A 16314-nucleotide genomic window follows, 5' to 3' on the forward strand; every position below is an offset into this window, starting at 1 on the left:
CCAGCAGGACTTGAGCCTTACTAAAGCCCCACAACCCTATAAGCTAGCAGTTGTTATCACCCCCATTTTACAGACAGAGAAAGTGAGGGCTACAGAGGTTAACCAGCTAAATGACCCAGGCATGCAGAGCTAACACATGGCCAAACTGTGATTTGGCCTGAAGCCACTGATGCCAGTGTCCACGAGCCAAGCTCCTTTGCTGTATTGCTTTATTGGTTTGTTTCTGGTTTATCCGTCTCTGCCCACTCCCAGCTCCTGGGTGGAGCTTGGAATCTCCTGGGAGGAAGGCCTTGACCACTTCATCAGCAGGTGAGTCCAGCTCCCTGCCTGGCAGAGGGAGGGTTCAGGGAATGTGTGCTAAGTATGGATGTGGGTGGGCTCAGGGTGACCCTGGTGTTTGGAGGGGTCAGGTGGTGGCACCAAGGAGAGACTGAGGCATCTCCCAAGTCCACCAGGCTGTCGTCACAAGTGCTATGGGAAGACATAGTGGCCTCACTAGGCCATGCAGCCCTCAGACCTCTTTGCAAAGGAAATGAGCACCCCTCCTCTGGGTTGGCAGGAAACCTTGTCCCAGCCCTCCTGGGACCCAGCAGTTCCAGCCCCTAAGCCACCCCTTCAAAGAGTCCTTGCACCCGTTTTCCCACAAGTCAGGAGTTCCAGCTCCCATCTTCCTTATTTCTCTAGGACCCAGGCAGTTAGGCCCCAGTCCCAGACTCAGGAGTCCAGACCGCCAGCCAGAGGGGCCGGGGAGCCAGCCGCTACCAGCCGACAAAAGCCAACCGCGCACGTCTCTGCCCAGCTTCACATTCAGTAATGCCGTGTGGACAGCTTGAAATCAGCTGTGCAGGGAACACTATGCCTCGGAAATTGCCAAGTCAACAAATAGGGGCTTTCTTTCTCCCCAGAAAGCCTGTTGTTAAACAGTTACCAGCACACCACTGCTCCAGCCCTCCCTTTGTCCCTGCCCACCAGGCCAGGAGGCCCCAGCCCCCGGCCAGGGAGCTCTGGGAGTCTGGAGCTGTCTTGGGCTGGACCCAGCCCTGAATCCTCCTGGTCTCCACACCAAGTCCTCTGTCCTTGGACTGGAGTGTGGGGTCCAGACTTGTGCCACCTTGAAACTGAGAGCCCCAAGTTAAGGGCCACACACGCTAAGGTCTCAGCATGGGAATCAGCACACACCCCAAAGTCACACTTCCGATATTCACATTCAAGTTCTGTGGGTGTGAGCCCAAGCAAGTTAGGGGTCCCCCCTCAGCCTCAGCTCCCTCATTTGTAAAATAAGGATAATAGCAGTTCCTGCTTCGTTAGGATGTCATGAAAGTAAACTAGTTGTGCCCATAAAAAGAGCTTACTTAGCAGAGTGCTTAATATGTTACATTTGTCCTTGTTGTCATTCTCAGTAATGTCCTATCCCACAGGGCAGTTGTGGGGGGAAAGGAGCTGACATCTGCGCTCAGCGTGGGATCTGCACCCAGCAGGTGCTCAATTATTGGGGCCCATGGTTTCTGATGGCAGCGAGACGGATTGGGGCCTCAGAGCTGGGTGGAGGCGACTTTCCTTTAGCCCCACCGGGCCATTCCGGTCACCAGGGGGCGCCCCAGTCCCGCCCGCGGCACCGCCCCCTCACCTGCGCCTGCCTGCACCTGGCGCCGCCTCCGGAAGAGGGGAGCGGGGACCGCGGGGACATTGGAGGGAGCCCGGCGTCGGCGGGTGAGAGCCTGGGGGGCTCCGAGGACAGGGGCCGTTGGAGCTTCGGACAGGACAGGGTCGGGGCGAGCAGGCGCCGGGGGGTGGGGGGTGGTCAGGTCTGACGGCTGGGTCGGGCAAGCGGGGGGGGGGGGCGCGGGCCCGAAGGTAGGTGGTCGCTGCGCTTCGGGCCGGGGGATCGAGGAGCTGGGGGCCCAGACGCCTGCGTCGAGGTGCTAAACAGCAGCTCGGTGCGAGGAGGTGCGAGGAGGTGGGAGGAGGAGGGACGCACCCGGGTCTCCAGAGCGGGGTCGGGCCCACAGGGGCCACGTCAGGGAGACTCCGGGTCCACGCTGGTCTGGGACAACCGCGACAACTAGGTCCTGCGGATAGGGCTGGGCTTGGACACCTGGGGAGGAAGGGGCAGGTGTGCGTGTGTGCGTGTGTGTGTGTGTGTAAGGGCTGGGGAGACCTCCAGAGGGCTGGAGGTGGGGTCGGTGCCGGCGGAGTCTGGTGTGTCTCCTTCTGAGCCCCTGAACTGCAGGGCCCTAAGCAGCCCTAGGAGAGCGCCGCCAGGCTCCCGTCCCCAGGGGCGGGCCGGGAAGTAAACAGAAACCTGGAGTGGCCGGCAGTCTGCTGGCACAACCTGTTACCTGGCCCTGCTCTGGGGCTGCCCCGGGGCCCCTGGGAAACTGGGGCCAACACTCCAGAATGGGAGGACTGGGTCTGGGCATCTGAGTTCCAAGGCGTGGGGACCGAAACACCTGGATCTTGAGTATATAGGAAAACAAGGCCCAGGATACCTGGGAGGACAGGGGGCTGGGGACCTGGGCTTCTAGAAGAGGAGGGGTCAGCACACTTAAATTCCCAAGGCCTGTATTCTTGGGAGGGGAAGAGGCTGAGCTCATCTCGAGTCCTGAGTCTCTGAGAACTTGGTTTCTAGGAAGAGTGTCTCTGCTGGTGAGGGGCTGGGAACCCCAACAGCTAAGGTGGGGGGGTGGGGAGTGGGGGGCACTGTCAGTGGTGGGGGGGCCTGTGGTCCTGGAGCACTGGTGCAGTTACCTGGGGGCAGAGGATGTCTGCCAATGCAGCTCATTTCCTTGTGCTCCCTGCCTCAGTTTACCCTGGGGACATTAACGGAGCTGGGTGGCCAAGACACAGATCATTAACCCTTCATGGCCCAGGGAGTCCCTGGCTGCAGGACTGAGAGGGCCTGACCTTGACCAGCAGGGGGCAAGTCCCAACGGGCTGCAGAATAGAGTGTGCAGCAGCTGCCTGTCCCCAATGACCCGCCTGTGCCCACAGATGCTGCAGGTGCCATGAGCTCCCCACAAGGACCAAGCTTCCTGTCAGGGCTGCTCTCTGGAGGTGCTTCCCCCAGTGGCAACGAGGGCTTCTTCCCCTTTGTGCTGGAAAGGCGGGACTCATTCCTGGGAGGGGGCCCGGGCCCCGAGGAGCCTGAGGACCTGGCCCTACAGCTGCAGCAGAAGGAGAAGGACCTGCTGTTGGCCGCGGAGCTTGGCAAGATGCTTCTGGAGCGCAATGAGGAGCTACAGCGGCAGCTGGAGACGCTGAGCGCCCAGCACTCTGAGCGTGAGGAAGTGAGCTGGCGGCAGGGGGCAGAGGGGGGTGTCGTGGTGGGGAACAGGATGAGCAGATGGAGGACAGGTAGGAGGGTCCAGGTGGGTGGGCAGGCAGGAGACAGGTGGGCAGGGGGAGGAGAGCCAGGCACTGGGATGCCTCTGGAACCACAGTTCAGGACTGGGTCCAGTCTTCCGGGCGCTATTCTCCAGTGCTTAAGAACATGGGCTCTGAGGACAAGTCCCGATCTGGGTTCAGACCTCTGCCTGGTTGTGTGACCCTGGGACAGCCACTGGCCTTCTCTGAGTCTTGGGTCTGGCTCCTCAGCAGGCTGGCACATCCCCAGTGCGCAGTTACTGGGCACCCCCTCCCTGCCTGGCCCTGGGCAAAGCCTTTTCCGTGCATTGTCTCGGTCAATTCTCACCTAATCCTGTGAGGGAGAAGAAGTCCCCCCTCTGCCCAGGCTGTCCTCAGCCACACAGTCATTCTGAGGGTCATATCTGGCCCCCTAAACACCCCGGACACCACTGACTCCAACATCCATGTAGCCCCAACCGCTGCCCCGAGATGGACCTGGGGAGCTTATGACCTTCACCTCCTCCCCGGGCCACCTCATGGGCATCTCAGCATAAGGGGCGCTCTTGACTGTCTGACCCCATGACCTGTGGTCCTCATCCTGGCTTCCCATCTCAGGACCAGTCCCCAAGCTTCTCATGACCTCTCTTCTCCCACACGTGCAAGCCCTGTGGATTTTGCCTCTAAACTAGATTCCGAATCTGCCTGCTTCCCATGGTCTCTGCAGCCTCCACGCTGGCCACAGCCAGCATCACCTCTGCCTCATCCCGGCAGCCGCCTCCTCACTCATCCCCAGCTTCCGCTCCCGCCCCCTGGAGCCCATTCTCCAGCCTCCATTCTGGGGCAGCCAGAGGGATGTTCAAAGATGGCAAATCAGATCATTTCAGTCCTTGCGTAAAATCCCCCAGCAGCTCCCCATCACACTTAGAATAACACGGGAGGCTCTTCACCAGGGCCTGAAAGTCCCCGCACGAGGGCCTTGGCCAGCCTCGCTGCCATCCTCCCCTAGGACCGACCTCTTTTCAGTTCCTTGAGAAACCCACGTGTGTTCCCTCAGGACCTTTGCACTTGCCATTCCTTGGTGTAGCCTCTTCCTTCCTACACTTTAGATGTGAGTTCAAACATCACTTGTTCTTTAGAGGACCCCTGCCGACCTACCCCACTCTTCTTCATCAGGGTTTCTTTACAGCCCTTACATTCCCTCTGAAATGACCAAGTCCAAGCATGTGTCTGTTTGCCTCTCACTCTCTAGACTCTAGGGGCTGGAGGCAGGGAACTTGGTGGTCTCGTGGACTGCAGATAGCCAGACCCCACGATGGGAGGAGCTCAGGAAGTACCGGACAGATGGCTGGGTGGCTGGAACCTGGAGATATTAAGGGACTTGTCTCATCACAAAGCAGCAGCAGAGCAGGGCACCACCCAGGACAGTTGGACCCTGAACCTGGGGATTTAATCCTAGAGCTGCGTTGTCCCCACGATATTTGGTTAAGAGTTTGGCCACCTGGGTTGGAATCCCTGCCTCACTGATTTACTGTGTGTCCTTGGGCAAGGCATTTAACCTCTCTGAGCCCCAGGTTCCTCATATATAAAATAAGTACATTAACAATTCTAAGTGTGGTTGATTAAATGAAATGGTACCAGGAAGGCCTAGTGCGGGGCCTGGCAGGAGTACCTGCTAATAACTGGAGTGGTAATACAGTTAGCACCGCCTTCCTGCTCTGAGAGTTTATAGAGAGTGGGGGCCTCTGGCCCCCGACTTGCCTGCCTCCCCAGGTCGGGCACCTGGGTGTGTCAAGAGCGTCCCCCTGCTGGTTGGACAGGTTTTGGGGAGGGCACGCAGAGGCGCGGGGCCCAGGCAGGGCTGGCCAGGGTTAATTAGAGGGAGCTGGCCAAGAGGAGCTGGGGGAGAGGGGCTGAGCACAGGCTGAAACTTCAGAGCCCCTGGAACATTGGTTGGCGAGGCCATGGGCCGGGGCTTAAATTCTGCCAGACTCAGGCGCCAAAAACGGCGCCTGCAACCTCGGGTCCAGAAGCCCAAGCAGCAGCCAGAGGTGAGTGGGCATCAGGGAGCCCCACTCTCCTCCAGTCCCAGGTCAGCTCCTCCTGCCTGACCTGGAAACCTCTCCACTCCTCCTGCAAGGCTCTGGTTTTCACTCTCTGCCTGCTTCTCCCTCTTGCTTCCACACCTGCCTCAGACCTGCCCGGACCCCCTTTGGGTCTGTGTTCGGTCCAGCCTCACTTCCCTCTGTCCCGGCCCCCACAGCGGCTGCAGCAGGAGAACCATGAGCTCCGCCGGGGCCTGGCAGCGCGGGGCGCCGAATGGGAAGCCAGAGCTGTGGAGCTGGAAGGGGACGTGGAGGCCCTGCGGGCCCAGCTGGGAGAGCAGCGCTCCGAGCAGCAGGACAGTGGGCGTGAGCGGGCGCGGGCCCTCAGCGAGCTCAGCGAGCAGAACCTCCGGCTCAGCCAGCAGCTGGCCCAGGTGGGAGAACCGACCCCACATCCCCGACAGGATGAGGGCAGATGCCTGTGTCCCAGTGTAGGGGTGGGTACCCTGGGCTTGGGGTCAAGGCTTAGGGCCAGCCGAGGGCTCCACTGCCTGCCCCCCACAGGCCTCCCAGACGGAGCAGGAGCTTCAGAGGGAACTGGATGGCCTTCGGGGGCAGTGCCAGGCTCAGGTCCTGGCAGGAGCAGAGCTGAGGACGCGGCTGGAGAGTCTGCAGGGGGAGGTGAGTGCCAGCTGGGGCTGGGGGCTATCTGGGGTTGGCCCAGCACCGCCCCTCCAGCTCTGAGTCTCTCCCCAGAACCAGATGCTGCAGGGCCGCCGGCAGGACCTGGAGGCCCAGATCCGAGGCCTGCGTGAGGAGGTGGAGAAGGGCCAGGGCAGGCTACAGGCCACCCACGAGGAGCTGCTGCTACTGAGGCGAGAGAAGCGGGAGCACAGCCTGGAGGTGACCTGTGGGGGGCTGGGGGGGTGCATCTGGCCAGGGCATGGGCCACTGCCTCTGGGCTTCCTGGGAGATAAGGCCAGAGGTGGATCGATCACGGGGAGCCCCAGAAGTTGGGCCAAGAGAGCTTGGGCATTAGCCCAAGGGCAAGTGGGAGCCTTGGAAGGAGATAGAGCCAGGTCTATCCTGGTCTGCCTTTAGAAGGCATCAGAGCCTGGCAGTTGGGAGGCCATGGGGGAGGGACGCTGAGGCCAGAGATAGCGGGAACTTGGACCAGGTCTGGGGCAGTGGACATGGACAAAAGCAAACGACAAGAGGCAGCATGGCCTGATGTGTGAGATCTCAGGAGCTTGCACTTTGTGGTCGAAGACCGCGGGCTCTTGTCCCAACACCCCTTCTTACTATTGTGGGACGCCCGGCCTCAGTTTCCTTGTCTGGGAGATGGGATGGGAATGATAAAGAGCCGTGGTGAGGGTGAGGCACTCAGCACAGCGCGAGCTTCAAAGGATCAATAAACGTGGCATGACGGCATTTAGGCATTTATGGCATTAACGCGTGAGCTGGCCAACCGGTCGGGGAAGTGGGCGGGGCTCCGCCAGGTGACTTGATGGGGTGGGGCCGGAGGGAGGGTGATGGGAAACTTTAAAGCCAGTGCACCTGTCCGCACCCTGCTTTATAGACAAGGAAACTGGTATCTGCCGGGGGGAACTGCGCGGCCCAAGGCCGCCCAGCGATCTGGGGGTGGGAGCAGGATCCCTGGGGTGCTCCGACGCGCAGGACTGCGTGGCTCTGGGTGGCGCGCCCGCGCCCCCTGTAGGCCGGTGGCGGGATGAGGGCGCATGGCGCACCTGGCTGACTCCCCACGCTTGTCCTTCTGTCTGTCCCTCCGCAGCTGGAACGCGCGCGCTCCGAGGCCGGCGAGGCATTGAGCGCTCTGCGAAGGCTGCAGAGGCGCGTCTCGGAGCTGGAGGAGGAGTCGCGCCTTCAGGACGCCGACGTGTCGGTAGCCTCACTGCAGTCAGAGCTTGCTCATAGCCTCGACGGCGACCAAGACCAGAAAGCAGATGGACGCAGAGATGCCCCGGTGAGCTCGCGGCCCCTAGCCCCCACGTACCACGCAGATTCCGCCCCTCCTCCTTTTCCCAGGAGGTCCGACACCTCACTGACCGATTCCTTTCGCGAACAGAACACTCTGTCCCCCGAGATCCAAGAGTCGTTAAGCCACCAGCCTTCACCCCAAGAGGAGAGCCTGGAGCCTCCCAAGAAGCGAGCATCCCTGAGGCCAGGGGAGTTACTAGAGGAGGAGGCCGAAGTGGCCCGGCTGCAGGATGAGGTGTGGGAGTGGGAGCATGGCGCTGGATGTAGAGCCCCTCCCAAAGCCAGTTTCTCTTGTCCATCTACACCTCTGAGTTTTTGCCCACTAATTCCCCCTCTACCTGGATCTGTTTTCATCCCAACAAACTTGTAGTCATGCTTCAAGAGCCAGTCTGTATGCCACCTCTTCCAGGAAGACTTCCTGGACCGCACTCCCCTCTTAGTCCCACCTCCCAGTGCTTCTCCCAGCATCCTTTCTGCAGGCTTATACCATCCAACTGGCCCTGCCCCCACCCCATCCTGCACCAGCCTGGGGACTCGAAGATTCATCTCCAGCACAGGCCGCAGCTGCCCCGAGTGTTTGTGGAGCAGGCAGGGGAGGGCCTAACGACCTGAAGCCCTGGCTGCTGGTAGATCCAGGAGCCTCCCTGCCCCTCTTCACCATCCCCTGCCCACAGATCAATCTGCAGCGGGCAGAGTTACAGTCCCTGCGGGAGGAGCTGCAAAGGCAGAAGGAGCTGCGGACGCAGGAGGACCCCGAGGAGGCCCTTAGCGGCGCCCTCTCGGATCGGGATGAAGCTGTGAACAAGTGAGCCTCTGCCACCATCCACCACAGCCCCAGTGGGACTGCAGCCCCTGGGCCTTCGATTCCCCCACACGTGATAGTTAACTCCACACCCACCAGAAGCCCTCCAACCTTGCTTTTGGTGTTAGCGGCACCACTCCCGTCCGGGTCCAGCAGCGTCCCGTCACCTCTGCTCGCTGAGGCCCGAGCGCCCTCGGACCCACTCTCTGCCCCTCTTGCCTGCAGGGCACTGGAACTGTCCCTGGAGCTCAGCCGCGTCTCTCTGGAGCGGGACTCGCTCTCACGGGAGCTGCTTCGCACTATTCGCCAGAAGGTGGCGCTGACGCAAGAGCTGGAGGCCTGGCAGGTGAGGGGCGGGGCGGGGCGGGGCCTGGGAAGGGGGCGGGGCCAGCACGCTAACCCGCTCCTCCCGCCGGCTGCCGGGCCCGCAGGACGACATGCAGGTGGTGATCGGCCAACAGCTGCGCTCACAACGCCAGAAGGAGCTGAGTGCGGCTGGATCAGCCCCGCGTCGCGCTGCACCGCGCTTCTCCCTGCGCCTGGGCCCTGGGCCCGCTGGCGGCTTCCTGAGCAATCTCTTCCGAAGGACCTGAAGGCCGAGGGATGGGGGCCGCCTGTGCCCTCTGGCTCACTTTCCTCTTCTGACCAATGTAGCACCAGGGTCCTGATTGTCTTCCATGGGGGGCTGGTGCCCTCCCCACCCCTGGAAGCTGGGCAAAGGCTCAATGGGAACAGGGGCCAGCTTTGGGGGCCAGGGGCCCCAGGTGGGTGGCGGGGCAGGTGAGGCAGAGCTGAGTTTTGAATCTATATAGGTCTATATTTTCTAAGCACCCTGGGCCTGGCATGCTCCAGGGCAGAGATGGGGGGTGGGTATTTATGTATCAAGATCAGAGTAATATATAAAAATCATTACACCGACTTGGTCTCCATTCTTGGGAAGAACATGAACGGAAAAATAGCCTGAAAATTTGTTTATTAAAAAAAAAAAGAAATAAAAAAGCATTCCAAATCCCTGGGATGGAAGAGGTGTTGCCAGAGGTCAGAAGGACAGGGAGAAGGCACGGTAGCCCAGATTGGTGAAGACATCTACCCGGCAGCTGTTACCTGCGGCTGTCAGGACCTGGAGGCAAGAGGGGGTGACTGGCCTGTTCACACATGTGGCCCCCAGGATCCCCGCAGCCCGTTGCAGAACCCACCTTGCACTCAGGTGCTGCCGGCTGCTGGTTGAGACTGAGGCTAAGCAGCCCTGGGGAGGAGCCAGGCACCTGGGCCTTGAGCTCCCCACTCAGCTGCCACTGGTTGACACAGCGGCCCTGGCCAGCGGACAGAATCTGTGGAGGGCAGGGAGGGGAGTTGAGGGTCAGGACTGGAGAGGGGAACCGGGCAAAGGTGGTACAAGCAAGACAGAGGGCCTCACCAGGTCCTGGTAGAAGGTGACGTGTTTCTGTGGCGCCCGCATGGGGAAAATGGTGGTGGGTGTGGAGGATCGGAGGTGCCAGAGGGTGAGTGCTGGGCCGCCTCCACAGACCTGGGCAGAAAGGTGGGGGTCCCCAGCCACTGTGAGCACAGGCCCTCAGCTGGCAGGGCCCGGAGCAGTCACCCCATTCTGCACCTCGCCCTGCTCACCATCCAGTCCGAGTCAGTTGCTAAACATCCGATCCAACGCCCATTGTGGGGTCTTGAGCACTCCTAGGGGGAAGGAGGGGAAGAGAGGAGATGAAGACACAGGGGATGCCCAGGGAGGGGGATGGGAGGATAGGGCATGGAGTGTGCCCTCACCTCATGCTTATACACCTCGATGGTCTGGACTTCCTTGGCTGTCCGGAGGTCTGTGGGGGAAGAACCATGAGAAGCGCCCTGCTGGCCGCAGTCTCCCTCACCACTGTCCCTCCCTCCAACCGGACACTAACTTACCCCAAAGTCGCACAGCTCCGTCCTCCCCACCCGACAGCACCTCGGGGCTCCGCTCCCTCAATGCCAGGCAGTGGATATAGTCTGTGTGGCCCCGGAGGGCCCGCTGCAGAAGGAGGGCCAGTGTCACAGAGAAGATCCAGGAAGAATGCCCCTACTCCCATCCAGCCCTGACCACCCCAGCTCCATGGCCTGCTCACTGTGAAGGCCCCAGTCTCGAGGTCCATCGTATGCAACTGACAGTCTCCCCCTGCCAGGATGAGAGAATTCTCCTACAGAAGAAGGCAGGGTGGAATCGCAAGTCAATGTCGAATCAGGACAGGGAGAGGGGAAAGGCTTTGAAGTTTGGACCAAGAACAGGGCAGAGTAGAGCCCCAGTCACAAAGGGCTCAGACCTTAGGGACGAGAAGCAAAGCATTGATCTCAGGCACTTCTAGGCTGGTCCTGGGAGAGAGAAAGCGAGGTCAGCTCTGGTGAGGCAGTACCTTCACCCCCAAGTACCTTCTGCCCACACAGCCCTAGCTCACCTGTATGGGGGCTGACGCCGCCACAGCTCCTTACAGCCCTTCATGGAGGGAAACACTGGATGATGTCAGAGGCTCTCTGGGACCAGGCACCCCAGCCCATCCCCCAGCTCCACACTCCTTACCTTCTTGAGGATCTCTGCCCAAAGCCAGGCCTTCACCTCCCCATCCCCAGCACTGAGCAGATGTCGATCAGTGGAGACCATGCTGTAGACGGGCCCATCATGGGCTAGATGGAAGTGCAGAACTTGAGTGACCCTGTCCTGTCCCCCTCCCCTACCCGGGGTTCTATAAGCCAGACTCAATGGCTGCACGCACCTTGGAATGTGACCACAGGATTCTTACTTTCTTCTTTGGCCTCAGAGCTCAAAGCAGCAGACAAGCTGAAGGGAGAGGGGAGGGCAGCCTGAGAGTCAGAAGCAGGGGACATCAGTCCCAGGGGGTACAAGTGCTAGAGCTACCCAGTGGTGGGAGCAGGGGTGGGGGTACCTGAAGATGGCTATCTGCCCGTAATTGTTCCCAGCTGCCAGGAACTTCCCACAGGGTGACACACTCTGGGAGAAAATGGTCATGTGGAGCCGCTGTAGGGCCTGAAACACTTCCATCTGTGGGGAGAGGCTGCATGAAGCTACCTGGGACATGCAGGACCTGAGAGTCAGACTCCTTCCTGCCTCCCCTGCCCAGAACGCGTAGTCATTCTTTGAGGTGGCCCACCAAGGGGGTGCCTGCCCACACTGTCCCAGGGGTTGCTCCAAGCACAGGGTGAGGAAGCGGGCAAGTTGAGGCGTGACGTCTACCAGGACCTTGAGCAAGCACCCAGCCTGGCCTCCAAGGTTCCTCAGGTGTCAAATGGAGCTCATGGGAGACTTTGTCACAGGTGTCCGAGCTCCTGTATCTAGAGCTTCGCATACAGCTGCCTCTTAAAAGCACTTAAAAAGTGGCTCCATTACCCCAATACAGAAAAACATACTGACTTCTAATCCCTACCCTCCAACTTTCCCGTTAGGCTCCTAAGGTCTTGCTGGGTTACCCTCCCTCCTGCCCCTTCCGAGCCGGGCATACACTACAAACCCCAGAAGGCACCGCGCACCACGCCCGCCTCACCTGACCCAGAGGTACGGCGTGTGGCACAGCTCGCTCCATGTCGAGAACTACAAATCCCAGGGTGCTCAGCGCGACGCAACTTCACGAGTCTGGACGTGCCCGCGAGTGGTTCCCTTTCGGGGCGCCGCACGGCTCCAACACCGCCGGCCGGCCCGGCGCGAAGGCAGCCGCCGACTATTACCCAGAGCCTCAGGATCCCAGGTGACTGCCGCGAAGATCGCCAACACGAAGCAGCGCCCACAGCACCCCAGCTACGCCAGATCCCCTCCCCCACCTCACTGAGCCCACCCGCCTTCTAGCCGCGCGTCTTTGGTCTTCCGCGCCTGCGCAGAACCTCGGCGCTGCGCGCGCCTAAAGCCACGCCCCTCGCGCTGGACCACGCCCCCTGAGGCTCCGCCCTGTAGCCCGGATCCCACCCTCTGCCCGCAGGACCCCGAACCCAAATGATCCTGCAGCAGCCCCTGGAACGAGGCTCCCCAGGTCGGGCCCAGCGCGACCCACGGGCCGCCTCGGGCACGCCCCGAGCCCAGGACGTGAGGTGTGTCTAAGGGCACTGGGTGGGCCTGGCCCAGCGGCCCAGGAGCTTTGGCTGGGGGCTCAGGGTTGGTCTGCAAGATGACATAACGGTGGAGTGAGTTGGCAGGGCTTGGGCATAAGCTGAGACTGAGCTGAGAGTTCTGAGGCAGGCTGCTTGCTGGTGGCCTGGGAGATGGGGTGACTTAGGTGAGACGGGTAGTCTGGGGGCTTCCTGGCTTACACTGCAGGCACCGGAGAGCAGATCCTGGGGATGGGGCCAAGAGGGTGGGGTGCACCTGGCTTTCTTTTCTTCCCAGCTCCCCTCTCCGAGGAGCTGTGCCCATGAGCACCAAGCGGCGCCTGGAGGAGGAGCAGTGAGTTTGGGGGCAGGGAGGGACTCCCAAGGCCTCTGTCACCTTAGGTCCCTGTCAGACTGCTACCCATGTGAATATCCCAGCCTGCCTGTCTTCCTGTTTCTCCCCAGGGAGCCCTTGCGAAAACAGTTCCTTTCTGAAGAGAACATGGCCACCCACTTCTCTCGACTCAGCCTGCACAATGACCACCCTTACTGCAGCCCCCCCATGGCTTTCCCCCCATCTCTGCCCCCACTCAGGTAGGCACCACCCACCGTCCGGGCCTTCTGGAGGATCACACCCGATCTTTGGAGCCAGTCTCTAGGCCCTGCCTCATCCTGCTATTTTTAGCTTCTAGCCAACCTCTGTTGTTTCCCATCTTGGCTCCTTGGAAGGTGCTGGCAGCCCAAGAGCTCTTGGGGACCTGGACTTGGTGGGAGGTGGCTCTTCCAGGCCAGCCTCAGCCCCATGCTGTTATTTCCTTTTCCAGGAGCCCTTGCTCTGAGCTGCTTCTCTGGCGCTACCCTGGGAACCTGATCCCTGAGGCCCTCCGGCTGCTGAGGCTAGGGGACTCCCCCACCCCCCACTACCCTGCAATGCAAGCTGGGGAGATAATGGATTTCTGAGTTCTGATGGGCAGTATTTCTGCCCACCTTCCTTCTTCTCCACAACAGAGAAGACCAGCATCCCCACTAAGGGACCAGCTGTCCTGAATATTCTCCAGACCAGGCCTCTGGGCCCCAGGACCTACCCTCAACAGAGGAGGACACTGAATCCCACAGAGCCCTGGGGTAGGAGGGGCAGGAGGGACAGGAGCATGGGAAGGGAGGCATTCCCCCCAAAACTGAATAAAGATTGCTGAGCAAATGAAGGCTTCAGTCTGGAACCCTGGGGCCTTTGGGAAGGAAGGTGGGAAGGCTGGGGCGCTGGATGCTTGGGGTTTCTCAAAATCTTCCCTGGAAAAAACGGTCAGGGCCGGGCCAGGTCCTGGCAGGCTGGGCTCAGGCATTGAGAATGTGTGAGTCAGAGCCTCACCCCCGCCCCCGCGGCTGACTCACTCCTCCCTCCAGCTCTGGGAAGTCGGGCTGGGGATCATGCCACTCTCCGAACCATTTAAAGTTAAAGATTCTTTTATTAATAAATTCTCCCTCCCTTCCAAACTCTCTCCCCAAAATAAATATTTCCCCCCCTTTGGGGGTTGGGGGGGACAGTGTCTTAGGGCCAGCCCCCCTAGAGGGCCAGCCCCCTAGTGTTAGCAACAGATCCCTAACCCCCCAGACAGAGACCCCATGGTGGAATTTCAGTACATCTGAGTGGGTGGGGCCTGGTGTTGTCTGGCCCTCACGTCAGCCTGGCCCTTAGGCCATGGGGGCGGAGGGAGGGACCGTTTGTGCAAATGCTGCGGTTCCTTAGTGTCAGCTGTCTGGTGTGAGCCAGCGTGGGTCTCCTTTCCTGTCCTGGAGCCAGAGACAGGGCAGTCAGACACCTAGGAAGGCTCCTCTGAAGCCTGGGCCCAGGCCTCGGAGAGCTGATTCACCAGTCCCCCATCCCTCCACACCCTTGTGGTTGGAAGAGTCTGGCTCTGGCTGTGTCTCTGGTGAGGGGGTTGGCTCCAGAATGAATGAATGAATGAATGGATGAATGGATGATGACTGGGTGGGGCCTCCTGCGGGCAAGGTCTCTCACTGTCACTGGATCAGTGCCACACCAGGACAGCCCTCCCCGCCGGTCTCCTCGATGGGGGCTGCAAGATAAGAAGAGGGGTGGTCAGGAGCAAGGGAGATGTTGAGGAATGATGGGGGGTGGCCGGGCAGGCCTGGCTCACTTACTAGTAAACTTCTCTCTCCTGCGGCACCGTCTCCAGACCAAGAAGCCAGAAAGCAGTCCCAGCACGAGGGCTAGGCTCAGAGCACCCCCCAAGATGGGCCACAGCAGTGGGAAGGAGGCTGGAGGGGCTGCAGCGCCTGGGGGCGGGACTCCAAGTTAGACCTCGCCCTTCTCGGTACTAGCTCCGCCCCCTAGATCTGAGCCCCAAGCCTTCCCCGCATCTTGGCCCCTGCCCTGATCCTATCCCTTCCCCACCCCACCTCCCATCCCCCCGTACTGATTAATTCCCCAGATCTTAAGCCCACTGCTCCCCTCTCCGCCCTGGCAACTCTCTCCTACTCTGGGGTCCGCTCGCCCCTGGTCTCTCCCCAGACTCACAGCCCAGGCAGAAGTCGCTGTTCGGTCGTGCCGGGCACGACGCGCAGTCCATGCACTTGTCGAGGTCCGCGCTCCAGGAGCTGCCGCGAGAGCAGGGGGTGGTGCCTGGGGAGGGGGCCGCGGGTCAGAGGCTGGGGCGGGGCACGGCTATTCTGGGGGCTGAGGTCAGGGTCGGCCGGCTCGAATAACGTGAGTCACTCGCGCCCTCCCCCCGCATTCCTCACAGGTGACCGCACGGCCCGACCGGGACTCGGCGGCGTGGGGGAAAGGGGGGGCCTAGTGCGGGACGCTGTGGGGGGGGGTGTCAGGTCCCCACAACCCCCCCCCCGCAGCCGGCGGGTGACTCACTCCTGGGCACCGGGCCCGACCCCGGTCCCTCCCCCCGCATAGCTGGGCACTGAAGTCACCGGATGGAAGGGGGCACCCCACATGGTATAGGGGGTACAGACCCCCGTGCTCTCGATACCCCCCCCGAGACTCTAAGGTCACTGGGGCCAGACAGACCAGGTACTTAACAGGATGGGGACGTGCCTTCTCACCGAACGAGACATCCCGCCCTCAAACTTTCTCCCTCCACTTCCGAGTCTGGACTTACTAGAACAGAAGTCGCCTCCCCCTATTTGAACAGGGGGGAAACTGAGGCTGGGACTGCGGATGAAGTTCGGAGCGGGATGAACCTCTCCTGGCCAGGGAGCGCGGAGTCTGGAGACCACCTAACCCCGAATCCCCATGTCCGCCTAGTTCCCCCCAGTTCGGCCCCGTTCTCTGGGTCCCCAATGCCGGCTCCCCGATCACCGGAGAGAGACTCCCTGGGCCCCCGCGCCCTGAGTACCTGGCACTCGCTCCCCGGCCGTCGCGCCCAGCAGCGCCAGCCCGAGCCCCAGCACGAGGAGCCGTGGCAGCGCACGCAGCAGTGCGGGAACCATGGTGCGCGTCCGGCGGCCGCGGCCGTCTGAGCCCGCCGCGCGCGGGCCGGGGCGGACAGCGGCGGCCCCGCCTCCGCCCCCGCCTTCCGGGGCGGCTCCCTCGGCTCGGCCCGCCCCGCGGCGGGCTCCTAGACGCCCCGCCCCGCCTGGCCCGCTCTGTTCAGTCATTAGCTCAACAGGCACGAACTCCGTGCGCCAGCGGCTGAGACCCCGCGTGGACGCAGACCTGTCTCTGTCCTGTGGATGCTGAAGGCCGGGAAGTTGGGGGTGGGAATCAGACACGAACAACCCATCTCAAAGATAACTGCAGCTTTCTTAAGGGCCCCGGGGTATAATGATAACGACGTAACATGATGATGATGATGATGATGATGATAATAATAATAATGTCTTTAATTTCTATCTTAGGACATAGCTACACAGTAAAATGTGGGTTGTTGTCTCCAATTTTTCCGAGTATGAAACTGAAGCTTGGGAAGGTTAGGTGAGTTCCCAGGGTCACAGCGCTAGTAAGCAGCGGAGTCAAGAGCCAAACTCTGGCTCCATGCCCTGTGCCCTGACCCACTGCGGGCCGGCGTTAGCCAGTTG

General features: G+C 61.1%; 4 protein-coding genes across 6 annotated transcripts; 2 read left to right on the plus strand and 2 right to left on the minus strand.

The window, feature by feature from the left end:
* The first annotated feature begins 248 nt into the window (after positions 1-248).
* BICDL2 (BICD family like cargo adaptor 2) lies at positions 249-9105 on the plus strand. Its single transcript, XM_045784315.2, has 11 exons — positions 249-309; positions 685-1710; positions 2992-3287; positions 5606-5821; positions 5952-6068; positions 6144-6290; positions 7180-7371; positions 7474-7620; positions 8060-8190; positions 8413-8533; positions 8619-9105. Exons 2-11 carry the CDS (start codon positions 1509-1511, stop codon positions 8778-8780), a joined length of 1731 nt encoding a protein of 576 aa, XP_045640271.2. The 5' UTR covers positions 249-309; positions 685-1508; the 3' UTR covers positions 8781-9105.
* Positions 9106-9143: 38 nt separating this feature from the next.
* Positions 9144-11865, minus strand: THOC6 (THO complex subunit 6). 2 transcript variants are annotated; one of them, XM_045784317.2, is made up of 13 exons: positions 11727-11865; positions 11112-11227; positions 10941-11005; positions 10748-10851; positions 10626-10663; positions 10494-10542; positions 10299-10370; positions 10102-10204; positions 9967-10016; positions 9814-9876; positions 9605-9715; positions 9384-9518; positions 9144-9307 (listed from the first exon to the last, which is right to left on the minus strand). In XM_045784317.2, the coding sequence occupies exons 1-13, from the start codon at positions 11763-11765 to the stop codon at positions 9227-9229; spliced, it is 1026 nt and encodes a 341-aa protein (XP_045640273.1). In that variant the 5' UTR covers positions 11766-11865; the 3' UTR covers positions 9144-9226. The 2 variants fall into 2 exon arrangements, with proteins under 2 accessions (XP_045640273.1, XP_045640272.1); XM_045784316.2 differs by having other exon boundaries at positions 11112-11254; positions 11727-11851.
* Positions 11866-12161: 296 nt separating this feature from the next.
* On the plus strand, positions 12162-13466 carry HCFC1R1 (host cell factor C1 regulator 1). Of its 2 annotated transcripts, XM_045784320.2 has the most exons (4): positions 12162-12264; positions 12560-12616; positions 12727-12855; positions 13086-13466. In XM_045784320.2, the coding sequence occupies exons 1-4, from the start codon at positions 12170-12172 to the stop codon at positions 13219-13221; spliced, it is 417 nt and encodes a 138-aa protein (XP_045640276.1). In that variant the 5' UTR covers positions 12162-12169; the 3' UTR covers positions 13222-13466. The 2 variants fall into 2 exon arrangements, with proteins under 2 accessions (XP_045640276.1, XP_045640277.1); XM_045784321.2 differs by lacking the exon at positions 12560-12616.
* A 235-nt stretch (positions 13467-13701) lies between these two features.
* TNFRSF12A (TNF receptor superfamily member 12A) lies at positions 13702-15789 on the minus strand. Its single transcript, XM_045784323.2, has 4 exons — positions 15633-15789; positions 14801-14905; positions 14425-14559; positions 13702-14339 (listed from the first exon to the last, which is right to left on the minus strand). Exons 1-4 carry the CDS (start codon positions 15724-15726, stop codon positions 14284-14286), a joined length of 390 nt encoding a protein of 129 aa, XP_045640279.1. The 5' UTR covers positions 15727-15789; the 3' UTR covers positions 13702-14283.
* Positions 15790-16314: the final 525 nt, after the last annotated feature.

Source organism: Ursus americanus, chromosome 2 (genome assembly GCF_024610735.1).
Source record: "Ursus americanus isolate L20-20 chromosome 2, mUrsAme1.1.p, whole genome shotgun sequence".
Lineage (NCBI taxonomy): Eukaryota > Metazoa > Chordata > Mammalia > Carnivora > Ursidae > Ursus > Ursus americanus.